The following is a 15,064-nucleotide window of genomic DNA, read 5'->3' as shown; positions in this document are numbered from 1 at the left end:
CTTTTAGAAGACGTCTGAAGGCAGGCCTGTTTAGGGACGCTTTTAATGTTTAATAGACTATTGTATTTTAATATTCTGTTGGGAGCCGCCCAGAGTGGTGGGGTATAAATAACAAATTATTATTATTATTATTATTATTATTATTATTATTATTATTATTATTATTATTATTATTATTATTCTACCCCTGAGCTATGGCCCATCTGTCCCACATCACTATCTGGGCAAGTGCTAGGGCCAACTCACAAGATGCCAGTGACGTTAACACTTTATTCAAAGGAAACAGCTTAGACCAGTGAGGACAGCAACTCTTGATGATGATGATGATGATGATGATGATGATAATAATAATAATTTATATCCCGCCCTCCCCAGCCAAGACCGGGCTCAGGGTGGCTAACAACCAGGTATATAAACAATTGATTAAAATACAACTTAAAAACAAGATTAAAATACAACATTAAAATGCAGCCTCATTTCAGCTGAAACTCAAAGACTTTTTGGGGGATGAAAATGTCAAGTCTTCACCAAGGCCAACTATCCAGACTGGTCCTACATGGGCCAGAAAAAAGCCAGGGAAGGCCCCAAATAGGAGTTCCATCACAGAAGAAGAAAGGAAAAAGGAAAGAGGGGGAGGGGATCAAGCGGATTCCAAGCCAAAGGCCAGGCGGAACAACTCTGTCTCACAGGCCCTGCGGAAAGAAATCAGATCCTGCAGGGCCCTGGTCCCATGAGACAGAGCGTTCCACCAAGCCGGGGCCAGTGTTGAAAAGGCCCTGGCTCTGGTTGAGGCTAATCTGACTTCCTTAGGGCCCGGGACCATTAGGGTGTTGCTATTTATGGACCTTAAGGTCCTCCGTGGGGCATACTGGGAGAGGTGGTCCCATAGGTATGAGGGTCCTAGGCTGTGAAGGGCTTTAAAGGTCAAAACCAGCACCTTAAATCTGACCCTGTACTCCGCCGGGAAGCAGCAGGTCTTGCCCCAGTGCGGCAGTTGTGAGGACTGAAGTACCCACCTTCCCACAGCTCCCTAAGCCCTCCCCTCCCCAGGTTCTTCCCTTGCAACCTGAGGCTCCTTGGCTGTCTCTGCTTTGCCCTCTGCACATTCTGGGAGACCGGGGGGGGGGGGGAGCTGGTCACAGCAGGAGGGGGAGACCCCCTGGCTTCTTCAGCAGCCTGCCTCATCTCTGCCTCTTGTGCCCTCTCCTCTCCGCTCCTGTCTCTGATTCTGAGCTGCTCTCTGCCACAGACTCCTCCCGCTCACTAAACCCTGTTGCCTCTTCAGCTTCTGACACTCCCTCCACCCAGTCTTCTCCCTCTGACTACTCACTGTCACCCCACCACCCCTCATTGGGCTCTGAGCCTTCTTCCCTTGGGGGTCCCCCAAGCTGGTGCCTCCCCCCACTCACCCACATCCAAGCAGTCCACGACAATCACTTTTATCAACAAGCCCATGACATTTATGTTCGGATGACACAGCTATTCACTGATATTCTTTATTGGTGGTTGGTTTTTATGAAGACTTTGTGAAAGAATATGAATAATGGTGGGGAAAGGGTGTGGGATTTATGTGTGAAAAATATCACTTACCGACTGCCAAACCTGGGTCGCTGTTCATGGTCTGAACAATCTCCATTCCCTGCAAATGAGAGAGAGAGAGAGAGGGAAGGAAGGAAGGAAAGAAAGAAAGAAAGAAAGAAAGAAAGAAAGAAAGAAAGAAAGAAAGAAGTGGGTGCTTTTTTCAGTCTGAGAGCATCGTTCCAGAAGCACAGGTAGTTTGGAAGCACTAACTGGACTACTGCAAAGTGCTTGGTGTGGGGCCACCTTTGAAGACCATCTGGTAGCTATATCCAGTGTAGAACAGCTGGGGAGCTTTCCCAGCCGTTCAGAAAACATAACACTGGGTGGGGCAGGGTCCCAATTTGCTTGCATCTCAAAGCCAAGGCTGTGGTAGATCAAAAAATTTAGCAGCTACGCAACTTGGAAACTAAATGTCCGAGGAAGGACTCTCTCACATCCATCTCCCTAGGCCACCCCTGGAGATTTGGCTCCCAGTATGTTTCCGAGCACGATTCAAAGTGTTGGTGCTGACCTTTAAAGCCCTAAACGGCTTCAGTCCGGTATATCTGAAGGAGCGTCTCCACCCCCATCATTCTGCCCGGACGCTGAGGTCCAGCTCCGAGGGCCTTCTAGTGGTTCCCTCCCTGCGAGAAGCAAAGCTACAGGAACCAGGCAGAGGGCCTTCTCAGTGGTGGCACCCGCCCTGTGGAGCGCCCTCCCACTGGATGCCAAAGAGAAAAACAACTGCCAGACTTTTAGAAGACATCTGAAGGCAGCCCTGTTTAGGGAAGCTTTTAATGTTTGATGTATTACGGTATTTTAATATTGTGTTGGAAGCCGCCCAGAGTGGCTGGGGAAACCCAGCCAGATGGGCGGGGTATAAATAATAAATTATTATTATTATTATTATTATTATTATTATTATTATTATTATTACTACTACTTGTTCCCAGGGCCAGACAGAGACGTTTGGAGGGCCACATCCGCACCCCTCTTCTGGACAGCCCCCTCCACACCTGGGTGTAACTGAACAGGGACACAGAAGGAAGCGCATTCTGCGGAAAGCTTTTCCTTCCGCCTTGGACCACGGCAGGAAATGGGGTACGTAAATGCCCCCAACTGACCTGGTTGAGGACGATCCAGTTGGGATCGATCTGCGCATCTCCCTCGGGATCCAGCACCACCGTCTGAAACGCCCGGAAGTCGGTCAGCGTCACCTGGGCATTCTCTGGGCAGACGTCTATGCGGTCGACCACCAGGTCCTTGTCGAAGTCGCCCTGGCAGGCGTCCCCAATGCCGTCTCCTGCAGCGGGGGAACCAGGCTCAGTTCCTCAAGAGCAGCTCTAACCCCCCCCCCCCATGGGGTTCCCGTTGGATCACGGAAGGACCCAGGCAGGGGGTGGTGGGGGTGGTGAAGGTCACAAATGACATGCCCCCCTCCCTGCAGACAGATGCCGCTAGAAGAAAAGTTAGGATTCAGGGGCTTTCCCTTTTTTTTACTTATTTCATATTTATTTACATTTCTAGATCTCTCTTCTGCCCACAAACATTCAAGGCAGCTACTGAAGTTGGAAGGCGAATCGTTTTTTAATTAAAAACAACAGCAGCAAGTTGATGGATCTCATGGATTCAAAGTTATTGTTATGAGTTTGGCGGGGGTGTCAGTCTGGACGATACTCCGGGTCGCTTCCAATCCTGTATACAGCGGACGCTTGGGTTGCGAACGTGATCCATGCGGGATGCACGTTCGCAACCCGCAGCGGCGCGTCTGCACACATGCAGGTTGCAATTCAGTGCTTCTGCGCAAGCGCAATGTGCAATTCAGAACATGCGCGACCGCCGAAACCCGGAAGTAACCCATTCTGGTACTTCTGGGTTTCGGTGCATCCGTAACAACAACAACAACAAAAAAGCAACAACCTGAAGTGTCTGTATCCCGAGGTATGACTGTATTGTGGTGGTTGGGGGAGCGGGTAAGAATCTATAAGAGGAATCCTGACCAACCAGTGATTTTGTCAAGGCCATGCCTTTGGTAGGCCAGCTGAGACCTGCAATTCTACAGATCCAAAGAGGCTGCCCTGTTTCCATAGAGACGTGTGGGTGGTCCTTCTCCCACATCACCTGGCTGGATGCCACACCATCGTAGGATGGAGAGCAGGTGGCCAGAGGGGTGTGTACGAGTTTTGCTGATGACTTGGGGGCGGGGAGGGAGAGATGCCTCGCTCTGTGCAGGATTTGGGCCTCCAATCGGGGAAGCAAGATCTGCTGGGGCGTTAATGCTGTGAGCCTCTCTGCCCTATTCTCAGGTAAATAAAACCATACATACTAAGAGAGACCACAGTCTCCTCTGAGGAAGCATCTTTGCAGTCTTTCAGTACTCTGAGAGGGGTAAGGTAAAGGTAAAGGGAACCCTGACCATTAGGTCCAGTAGTGACCGACTCTGGGGTTGCAGCGCTCATCTCGCTTTATTGGCCGAACCAGAGTACGCCATTTACCTTCCCGCCAGAGTGGTACCTATTTATCTACTTGCACTTTGATGTGCTTTCGAACTGCTAGGTTGGCAGGAGCAGGAATTGTCAACGGGAGCTCACCCCATCACGGGGAATTGAACCGCCAACCTTCTGATCGGCAAGTCCTAGCTTCTGTGGTTTAACCCACAGCGCCAGAGGGGACAGCACCTAACTAACTGCTCCAGGTGAGGCTGTGGCCAATGACAAAACCAGAGAGGTGGCCTGATGAGGTTTCTGCTCTTTTTTGCAAGGCCAGTACTCCTTCCTTACTGTCTGTGTCTTCCTGGCCGGGGTTAGGGACCAAGCGGCAGTTGTCTGGTCCGGGGGGCCTGCGGTCAGGGATGCCGTCGTTGTCGTCGTCCTCGTCGCATTCGTCCCCAATCCCGTCCTGGTCAGAGTCCAGCTGGGAGCTGTTGGGCACCGAGGGGCAGTTGTCCCGGGAGTCCTGGTGGCCGTCCCCATCCCTGTTGTGCAGAGAGAGAGAGGAAGGGAAGATTGCAAGTTTAGCGTGTGGGAACTGAGGCTTCAAGATCAAGGGAACATTGGACCACATGAGAAGCTCAGGGTCACCACTTTGACCCGATGGCAAGCAATGACCCAGCAAAGGAGAAGATAGAAGAGGAATTGGCAGTGTCTAGGTCTCTTTCTAGGGACGCGGGTGGCGCTGTGGGTTAAACCACAGAGCCTAGGACTTGATGATCAGAAAGTCGGCAGTTCGAATCCCCGCGATGGGGTGAGCTCCCGTTGCTCGGTCCCTGCTCCTGCCCACCTAGCAGTTCAAAAGCACATCAAAGTGCAAGTAGATAAATGGGTACCACTCCGGCGGGAAGGTAAACGGCATTTCCGTGCGCTGCTCTGGTTCGCCAGAAGCGGCTTAGTCATGCTGGCCACATGACCCAGAAGCTGTACACCGGCACCCTCGGCCAATAAAGCGAGATGAGCGCCACAACCCCAGAGTCGGCCACGACTGGACCTAATGGTCAGGGGTCCCTTTACCCTTTACCTAAGTCTCTTTCTATGTCTCTTTTTTAACAGGTCCCTTTAAAGTAAACCGATTCCCTCAGGAAGAATGGACAAAATTCAACGATTATTTAGCTAAATTTGTTAAGTTAAACTAATTGGAAATAGCTTGCAGGCAACAGATTGGCTTAGGAATTTATATAAGTTAAGTGATGTTTAACATGTACAATTTTGAATTGAAAAGATATAAGGATGTGAATGGACTAAGTTCAGTATATAAGAATTAGGATTTGTAAAGCCGGTTATAAGGATCTGCATGGAAATTCAACCAAGGGGAAGCGAGGAAGTCGCTTAACAATGTTAGTGTGTGATTTTAACAAGGTTATGATTTATGTTTGTTTGTGTGTTTTGTTCGTTTATAATTTTGTGAAAATTAATAAAGAATTTTTTGAAAAAATAAAGAAAGTAAACCGATTCCCAGCTCTGAAATTCCTCGGCTGAGCTCCAGCCCTGACTCCAGGTTTCTTTCAAGGTGAATCCGGACCATACGCTCCACAGGAGGCTGCCTGCTGTATCTCTGCATGAGCTAATGTTGTCCTTCAACCATCCCCCGCTCTCCTGTCCTCCATCCATCCAATCTGCCAGGTTGGGTGCAATCGGATCTTAAGATGTAGTAGAACTAAGTGCCCTTGAAGGCGTCTGACTGTCGCATCTCTGTATGACTCCCTGCTCTGGGTGCTCTGCCTGTCAGAAGAGGCCATTATGGCACAAATCCAGTGGCGTGTGCTACCCTGAGGGGAGATAATTATTCTCTCTCAGTTGCTCTTGGGTGTCATAATAGGTCTCAGGACTGTGGCAGTTCCGCAAAACAACTCCTGCAGGTGCTCCCTAGCTCCTACCCCCCAACAGGTGAAACGAGACGAGCCATTTCTATAACTTACCGGTCTTGGTTGGTATCACACAGGTCCCCGACGAGATCGTGGTCAGTGTCTTTCTAAAGAACAGGAAGCAACAGCTGCATTATTTGCTTAAAATAAAATAAAAAAGTTTACAGGAGCAAAACAAGACTTTGAAATCTGCAACTCTTAACTTAGGGTTACCAGATGTCCCCGGTTACAGGGGACAGTCCCCGGATTTGCAAATTTGTCCCTGGACAAATTCTGTCCCCGGAATGTCCCCAGATTTGCAAATCTGTCCCTGGGAAATGTGGCAGCGGCAGCGGCAGCCTCGGCAACAACACATATGGAGACTTCCAGTGAGGAAAAATGGCGGGTGCCACGGCAGCAAGCAGCTCCTGAAGCCAGCCAGAGCCAACTGCGCTACCAGGCTGGCTCTGGGCTGCTGACTGCTGCCGCCGCCACTGCCAAAGGGAAACTGGGGATGTCCGGCGGTACAGATCTCCTGCCCCCTTCTCCCTTTGTTTTGACTGATTGGGGGAAGCTCAGGAGTCGCAGGCAGGCGGCCGTTGCCCAGTTTTTTAAAAACACTGCACATTTATGTTTCACAGGGTGCGAAAGAAGGGCTTTGCACCTTGCCTGGCAGAGAAACCGTGCGCCTTGCGCCCCTCCTGGGCAACAGCTGCCCGCCCGCGACTCCCAAGCCTCCCCCGATCTGTCACAATGAAGGGGGCAGGAGATCAGGGAAGGCTCGGGAGTCACAGGTGGGCAGTGTGCTGTTGCCCAGTTTTTTAAAAACTCTGCGCATTTATGTTTCACAGGGTGCGAAAGAAGGGCTTTGCACTTTTATACAATATGCACGTGTGCTTGGGCCCAGGGTCTTTTGCCTCAGCATCCCCACTACTGACTCCCTTTTGCTACTCAACTTCAAAAAGAAAAAAGGATTCCTGGATTCATTGAAAATATCTGCCAACCATGTCTTAACTGCAGGGGTTAGGGAACCATGTCTACCTACAGCCCCTATTTCAAAGCTTCTCTTGAAAGATCTAAGCCATAGACATTCACCTTCAAGGCCAGTCTCTAGGCATCCTTCAATTTGCTCTCCCACCCTTGGGAAAGGACCTGTTTGCACCACACGCCACCAACTCATTCCTTTCCCCAGGAAGCGCTCACCTGGTCTGGGTTGCTAATCAAGGGGCAGCTGTCGCAAACGTCTCCAACCCCGTCACCGTCGCTGTCCCTCTGGTCTGGATTGGGGATCCTCACACAGTTGTCCAGGACATTTTTAATCTCTGCAGAAGTGGGAGGCAAAAACAGCCACGGTCATCATCAAGGGTGCGGCATCTCGCTTGGCCTGGAAAGCTCTGGGAGAGGCAGGATTCTCCTCTTGGCATCAGTGCTTATGCCAAAGTCAGGAAGAAGAGTTTGGATTTGATATCCCGCTTTATCACTACCCGAAGGAGTCTCAAAGCGGCTAACATTCTCCTTTCCCTTCCTCCCCCACAACAAACACTCTGTGAGGTGAGTGGGGCTGAAAGACTTCAGAGAAGTGTGACTGGCCCAAGGTCACCCAGCAGCTGCATGTGGAGGAGCGGGGAAGCGAACCCGGTTCACCAGATTACGAGTCCACTGCTCGGAGGTGCAGAGACGCAAACCTGGTTCACCAGATTACCAGTCCACCACTCTTAACCACTACACCACACTGGCTCTCACAAAAATTGAATGCCCGATCCACAGTTCTTCTGAGAGCTTACATTAAAAATAAATAAAACGTTTTTCAAAAAGCCTCCTGGCCAATTAGTTGTGTGTCTCTTTGTTGATTAATTCAGAAGGTGTGTGCTTTAATTGACTAAACGGTCCATCTTTCCACTCTAACGGAGATGAGCTTTCTCGGTCATGTTGTGGAATGACGACAGGGTTGTCTGAGGACAGGTGTTGTCTGTGAGATGCTAGGACGGAGCAGCTACGATTGTCTTTTCCTGCTTCAGGCCTGATCTGGCACTCAGGCTCTTCTTACATTCTTGCAGAACCTCCAGTTCCAGAGCCAGTCTATCTCTATTTCTAGGCTCTGTGGGGTATTTGGCCACTGTGAGAAGAGGTTGGCCCGATCTAGGAGGCCTGCTCTTATGTTCATCACCATAATAATTTGTGACTATTATTGCTGTTAATCCACCCGCTCATCATCATCTATCCTGCTCTTCAGCTCCTCTGTCTTTGAAATCGCTCGGGGGCCCCACAGACACTCACTGTCTCCGTCCATGTCATCGTCACACAAGTCCCCCCGGCCGTCTCCATCACTGTCTCGCTGGTCGTTGTTCTTCACATTCCGGCAGTTGTCACAGGCGTCGCCAAAGTTGTCCTGGTCGCTGTTGCGCTGGTCTGAGTTGCGGACAAATACGCAGTTGTCCTGGGTGGGGAGAGGAGAGGAGGGGTGAGTCAGGGGAGGGGGCCAAAGAGATACGGTAGGGCGAGAGTTTGCTGCTGGACTGGAACCCTGAGCCTGTCTCTAATAATAATAATAATAATAATAATAATAAATTTACAGTGGTACCTCAGGTTAAGTACTTAATTCGTTCTGGAGGTCCATTCTTAACCTGAAACTGTTCTTTACCTGAAGCACCACTTTAGCTAATGGGGCCTCCTGCTGCTGCCGCGCCACCGGAGCACAATTTCTGTTCTCGTCCTGAAGCAAAGTTCTTAACCTGAAGCACTATTTCTGGGTTAGTGGAGTCTGTAACCTGAAGCGTCTGTAACCTGAAGTGTATGTAACCTGAGGTACCACTGTATTATTATTTATATCCCGCCTATCTATCTGGGTTTCCCCAGCCACTCTGGGCGGCTTCCAACAAAGTATTGATATACAGTGGTCTGTTAAACATTAAAAGCTTCCCTAAACAGGACTGCCTTCAGATGTCATCTAAAAGCCTGGTAGTTGTTTTTCTCTTTGACATCTGGTGGGAGGGCGTTCCACAGGGAGGGCGCCACCACCGAGAAGGCCCTCTGCCTGGTTCCCTGTAACTTGGCTTCTCACAACAAGGGAACCGCCAGAAGGCCCTCGGCGCTGGACCTCAGTGTCTGGGCAGAACGATGGGGGTGGAGATGCTCTTTCAGGTATACTGGGCTGAGGCTATTTAGGGCTTTCAAGGTCAGCACCAACACTTTGAATTGTGCTTGGAAATGTACGTCTCTTGAGCAGGCAGCATTCTCCTTCCTCTACCCTTCCTCCAAGCATTCATTTCAGAGGGTTTAGCCTGAGCAGAACTTCACTGGAGGCAACCCAGCAATCCAAGCTTCATAAAAAATACCATACATTTAAAGCACACCTCTCCCCCCACCTAGTTCACCCTTCACACAACTACCATTCCCAGCAGCCTTCACCAACAACAAGGTTTCCGATTTTAACGCACACATGCAATTGCGTTTCTTATTGGAAACTGCCCTCTCTGTTGTGCTCAACTTGGAAAAGACAGCTTTCCTTGGTCCTGAAAGCAAAAACGGAATGGCGCTTGTCTGCTTGACGTGCAGCCAAGACAGGAGTTCAAACCTCGGTGTTTATTATCCCATCGCCGTCGGCGTCGTCATCGCAGGCGTCTCCTATTCCATCTCTGTCCGCATCCTCTTGCCCGGAGTTGGGGACAGTCACACAGTTATCCTGGAAAGGGAGACAACGGTTAGGCTTTTAAGGTGTTTGCGTGCGTGTGTGCCTTACGGGGAGCTGCCGGTCAGGGCTTACATCCTTTCCCTTTCTTTGACCAGCAAGGTGGTGTTCCTCTGTGTTTTTCCTCCGTTTCATAGTTAACTTGTGACTTTATCTTTTTTTAAAAAAATAATAATAATAACCACAGCAACGCGGTTTGAGTTTGAGTTGCTTGACCAAAGTCACCACACGGACTTCCCTTAACTTGGAATCCAACTCATTCATTCACACACACACACACACACACACACACACACAGTGGACGCTTGGGTTGCGAACGCGATCCGTGAGGGAAGCACGCCTGCAACCCGCAGTGTCCACAACCCACAGCGCTGCGTCAGCGCATGCGCGGGTTGCAATTCGGTGCTTCTGCGCATGTGCAAAGCGCAATTTAGCGCTTCTGCATGTGCGCAAGTGCCGAAACCCGGATGTAACCCATTCTGGTACTTCCAGGTTCGGTGTTGTGCGCCCGAGGTGTCTGTAACCCGAGGTGTGACTGTATAACAATTTAAAGTACTCATTTTTACATCCTTAAGATATCAACGGCTTCCCCTCTTCTCTTTCCATGGTTCATTTTGCATATCACAAATCCCTGCATATTTTACAAAACTATACCATTCAGTATTCCATTATTACACCCATCAAAACTTATTTACACTGTTGAATTCATCTTAATGCTGCCAGCATTTTCAGCTGTACACAGTTATTTCCCATATATTCAAGAAATGTTTTCCAGTCTTCTCTAAATGTACATTCTTCTTGTTCTCTTATTCTATATATTAAGTCTGCAAGCTGCGTGTATTCTGTCAACTTAAGTTGCCCTTCTTCTTTGGTTGGGACCTCGCTCGTTTTCCATTTTTTGGGGCTAGCAAAACACGGGTCGCAGTAGTGGCAGACATAAATAACCATTTTTGACACCTGGGAATTTCAGTCTGAATAATCCCTAACAGAAAGGACTCTGGGGGTTTTTTTGAGGGGGAGGGAAAGCACTTTTAATCATTTTTTCCAACTCATTATGGATCATTTCCCAATACTCCTTTACCCCTTTACAAGAGTAAAAGGAATGGAACTCTTAAGTCTGCCTAGGCTGCGCTCAGACAAGGAGAGGCATAGTCCAGGGTGGAGAGGCCTTGGGCGCTGAGCGTCTCTTCTTACCTTGCGGCACTTCTTGTCTGTGCAGCGAAGCTTCTCGTCGGGAAAGCCATCAATGTCAGTGTCTTTGCCGCAGATGAAGCCATTACCGGCCCACCCAACGATGCACTGCAAGCAGAGAGTGGTAGAAGCATTAACCAAGGAAGACAGACCTGCTAACATTGGTTCCTCACTTTTCTAGTCTTCACCACACTTCTGCACACATTTATTATTATTATTATTATTATTATTATTATTATTATTATTAAATTTATTTAATCATTTTTTCAATACAGACAACAACCGCAAAAGACACATACAACAAAAACCATAATAACACTAAGAACATTAACAATTCAGATTTGAAGACTGATATACCTATGACTATGCCTTTTTAACAATATTTCCCCACCTCTCTCTCCTCCCCCTACGTCCCACCGCTGTCCACCTTATCGCTTAAATATTAATTCCAGATTTCTTCACATTTATCCATTCTTAATTTGCGTCGACATGCAGTTTGTCCATATGTAGCTAGTCTGTCCATATTATCAATCCATGTGCTCAATGGAATCTTTTTGCAGCTCTTCCAATTCATGAGTTTATTATTATTATTTTAACAACTTGTTTTCCAGTAAAGTCGCCATGCATCCTTTAACTTTGCCTTATCACATTTTTTTTTTTGTGTGTGTGTAAGCAATTTCCTGAAACATTGTGCGGTTTTGAATCAACACAATGCATTTTCACGCACAGCAGCAAGAACAAAAAGGTTCAGTGCTGCGCAAAGGTCCCCCCTTAAATCAACACAGATTAAGGTGTGAGCGAAGGGAGGGTATTAATTTCTGGAGGTGCATGTGTCTGACCGTCCGGCCGCTAGGGGGCAAAAGAGACTAAACAAAACAAAGGCTTTGAGCTGTAGAAAACTTGGCTGTTCTAACTGCAAAAAATTCATACATTCTGAATCTTAAAGCATCAGTTTTAGAACAGGCCTATTTTGTTGTTCTTTTGAATCAGTGAGACCCCTCCCCCCCAATTTGGTGAGGGAAATATTTAGAAATGGTTTTGGATGGAGTATTCGCTTTTCTGTTTACTGTATTCCGGACGTGCAGAAGCCTGAAATTCACATTTCTAAGGGTGAGCAGGGGGAGAAAAACACACCAGCCACCTCAATCTCCTCTAGTCTGCAGAACTTTGCAGCTTCCCCATTGGTAGATCTGGAGATGTTTGGGGAGGAACGTGAGGAAGAGGAGGAGGAGGAGCCCAAAGGAGGCTTTGAACTCACCACACAGCTGAGTGTTCCATCGCGTTCCACAATGCAGTCCGCTTTCTCGTGGCACGGGCTGAGATCTCCGTTGGGACACCTTCTCTCCATCTTGCTGCGGCAGCCGGAAACCTGGTCCCCTGTGAAGCCAGGCTTGCACGCCCCACACTTGTAGGAGCCCTGAGGGAGAAGAAACAGTTTGCAGTGGGGGCATTTGCAGGGATGGCCAAGCAGCCGAAAGGATGTCCTCTCGCCTCCCTGGATGCGCAAAACCTGCCCTGCTGTTTCGTGGTGCTTTATCTTTCCCTTCCGCCGATCTTGGGACATCCTTGCTTTTGGGAAACACAGGCCTTTGTGTTCCGTTGTTGTAAACAAAAATCTGCCCTTTTATCTCTTATGGGAGATCCAAGAGCCCATATAGAGTCCTTACATAGGTTCCCTATTGGTAGGAGAAAATAACAGAGGCCAACCAGAGAATATTGAGAAGCAAAGTAGCTAGTAAGCCTGATCTTTATTGATCTGTTGCAACAGGGTCCTCACTCACCACATGCAGGAGGGAGGAGGACCCCAGAACCAAGGTGTGCCTGCCCTTATATAGACATTTTAAATTCCCTGCCCTGGAGCTCAAGACCACCCCTCCATACATCATACATACATCACAGAAGGGGTGTAACCTAAGACCACCCCCAGATACATCATACCTACATCACAGAAAAGGCGGTCTACAGCAGAAATCTGAGTGCATTGTTTATCTCGTCTGACAGGTTACCTGTTTAATGGCCACTTGATTGGATTGCCTGGGGAGCCTGGCCAGTCTTTTGTAATGATAAATACTTAGTCCCTGGGCCATGTCACAGGCTCACACCCTATTCATATCTTAAATGTGCGCTTAAGACAGGATTTGTGAGGAAAGAGACAAGGGGGAGGTTTCCTGACCCCCCTCCCTTCCTTGCAGGGAAAACATTTGGTCAATTTGGGAATAAAAAATGGTTCCAGGTCGGTCTTGCTGTGCTGATCTATGTACGTGCTTGGTTGGTACATTTATGAACATTTAACATATATCTAAGGCCTCAAAATTCCTATCACACCGTGTGCTTCGTCTTGCTTTCAACGGGTTTCTCAGTGTGCAAATACAGGTCTTTTTCCTTTGCTTTTGGTGGGCTGGGCACCCCAAGGTGGGTGCCATTTGCACCTCTAAACATGAATGAGCAACTGTTGATGCATCTAGCTGCTACCTGGCATAATTTAAATGGGATAGACAGAGCCAGGCTCTCTCGGGATAATGGTCTGCAGCGAAACTAAAATACATTAGTCAGGAATCTAACATCTTGCGCTGCTTCCCCTTTTGTTGAAAGGAGGGGTGATGGTTGGCTTTTGCGGTGGGACAGAAGGAAGGTCTGGTCTGAGGCAACTGCCAATAATTACCCGAGTGTTGATGCAGATGGAATTGGGGACACAGGATTTGGCCATCCCTGTCTCGCACTCGTTGACATCATTGCAGACCTGCGCAGGAAAGAACAGAGAGGGGAGATTGGTGCCTGTTTACCTGGCAGCAAAAACCAGCGGAGTGTCCTGTTGTGGCAACTTTAAGGGCCAACACGTTTATTATGTCAAAAGCTTCTGGGATGGGGCCTGAGTTTCTGCAGTAATAAATCTGTCCTCAGAGGTGCCGCAAGACCTTTTTGCTGTTTCAAAGGCATTTTTGGGTGGTCAAGTATTTGGGAGGGTCAATAGCCCCACGACGAAACACAGACTTGGCCCGCAATAAGCAACTCCTTCCTTGCATCTCTGCATGTGTGGCCGCAATAGGTAAAGTCTGCTCTCTAAGGGAGATTTGCCAGCTTAAACGCTGCTCACTCTGCATACCAAAAGGGCTTCAGTAAGTAATTGGACCAAGTGCTAGGGTGAAGATACTGGGTGAAGAGGGACCAGAGGTATGCTTGGAACTGAGCGGCCTTGTATAGAGGCACTGCCAGGACTAGAACCCAGAGCCAGGACCCCTGCAGCTGCTCTGCAGCACAGCATCAAAAATGGAAAAAGAAGCAGAAATTGCTAGTATCCATTTATTCACCCCGGAACCAAAATCAACCTGGGAAATATGGTATTTGCTGTCGTTTTCTACTGTCAGCTCACAAACGATTCATAACTGATTTCATACACCCATCCCCATTCTCTTTGAAATGAATGGGGTTGTAATAATGCAATGGCAAATGGATTGTGGCTTCGGGCCCTCGTATTTACGGGACCGCCTCTCCTGGTCTGCCCTGCAGAAGACATGAAGGTCCATGAATAACCATAGTTTAGAGGCCCCAGGCCCTATGGAAGTCAGACTATCCTCCACCAGGGACAGGGCCTTCTCAGTGATGGCTCCGACCTGCTGGAATGCTCTGTCCCAGGAGACCAGGGCCCTGCAAGATTTACCGTATTTTTCGTCCCATAGGACGCTCCGTCCCATAGGACGCACCTAGTTTTTTGGGGGGGAAATAAAGGAAATTTTTTTTTCCTTTATTTCCCCCCCCCCCCCAAAAGCAGGTCGGGGAAACCGAACCAGGTCGAGGAACGGCGCTGCGCCTCCCTGAGTTTGTGGGGCTGGCCGATGTCTGCCTCAGGCGCAGGCTGCTATCCGCAGCGTGGGGAGCCCTGCGGGGAACCCCTGCAGGGCTCCCCACGCTGCGGATGTCTGTCCGGCAGGGCGCTCCGCCCGCCGGGCGGCAGGCTGCTATCCGCAGCGTGGGGAGCCCTGCGGGGAACCCCTGCAGGGCTCCCCACGCTGCGGATGTGCTCCCGAAGCGCCGGGCGCTCTGCTTTCAGGGCGCCCGACGCTCCAGGAAGCAGGCTGCTATCCGCAGCCTAGACATCCCTGCCGGACCTCCTGCAGGGCTGCCCAGGCTGCGGATGTCTTCCTGAAGCCTGGAGAGCGAGATTTCCCCTTCATTTTTGGAGGGGGAAAAGTGCGTCTTATGGGGCAAAAAATACGGTAACCTCCTTCCGCAGGGCCTGTAAGACAGAGCTATTTTGCCTGGCCTTTAATTCGAATTCAGCCTGATCTTTT

General features: G+C 49.2%; 1 protein-coding gene across 1 annotated transcript in view; it reads right to left on the bottom strand.

The window, feature by feature from the left end:
- COMP (cartilage oligomeric matrix protein) overlaps positions 1-15,064 on the bottom strand; it is a 43,718-nt gene that overhangs the window by 10,874 nt on the left and 17,780 nt on the right. The window contains exons 7-16 of the mRNA XM_083720343.1: positions 13,438-13,515; positions 12,034-12,192; positions 10,779-10,883; positions 9,471-9,578; positions 8,174-8,333; positions 7,100-7,218; positions 5,972-6,024; positions 4,341-4,534; positions 2,685-2,863; positions 1,591-1,639 (exon numbers count right to left, since the gene is read on the bottom strand). Coding sequence (XP_083576469.1) covers positions 1,591-1,639; positions 2,685-2,863; positions 4,341-4,534; positions 5,972-6,024; positions 7,100-7,218; positions 8,174-8,333; positions 9,471-9,578; positions 10,779-10,883; positions 12,034-12,192; positions 13,438-13,515 — 1,204 coding nt within the window. The remainder of the gene's footprint in view (positions 1-1,590; positions 1,640-2,684; positions 2,864-4,340; positions 4,535-5,971; positions 6,025-7,099; positions 7,219-8,173; positions 8,334-9,470; positions 9,579-10,778; positions 10,884-12,033; positions 12,193-13,437; positions 13,516-15,064) is intronic.

This window comes from Podarcis gaigeae (assembly GCF_964106915.1).
Source record: "Podarcis gaigeae genome assembly, chromosome: 18".
Classification (NCBI taxonomy): Eukaryota; Metazoa; Chordata; class Lepidosauria; order Squamata; family Lacertidae; genus Podarcis; species Podarcis gaigeae.
This window is presented reverse-complemented; position numbering and strand designations above follow the sequence as displayed.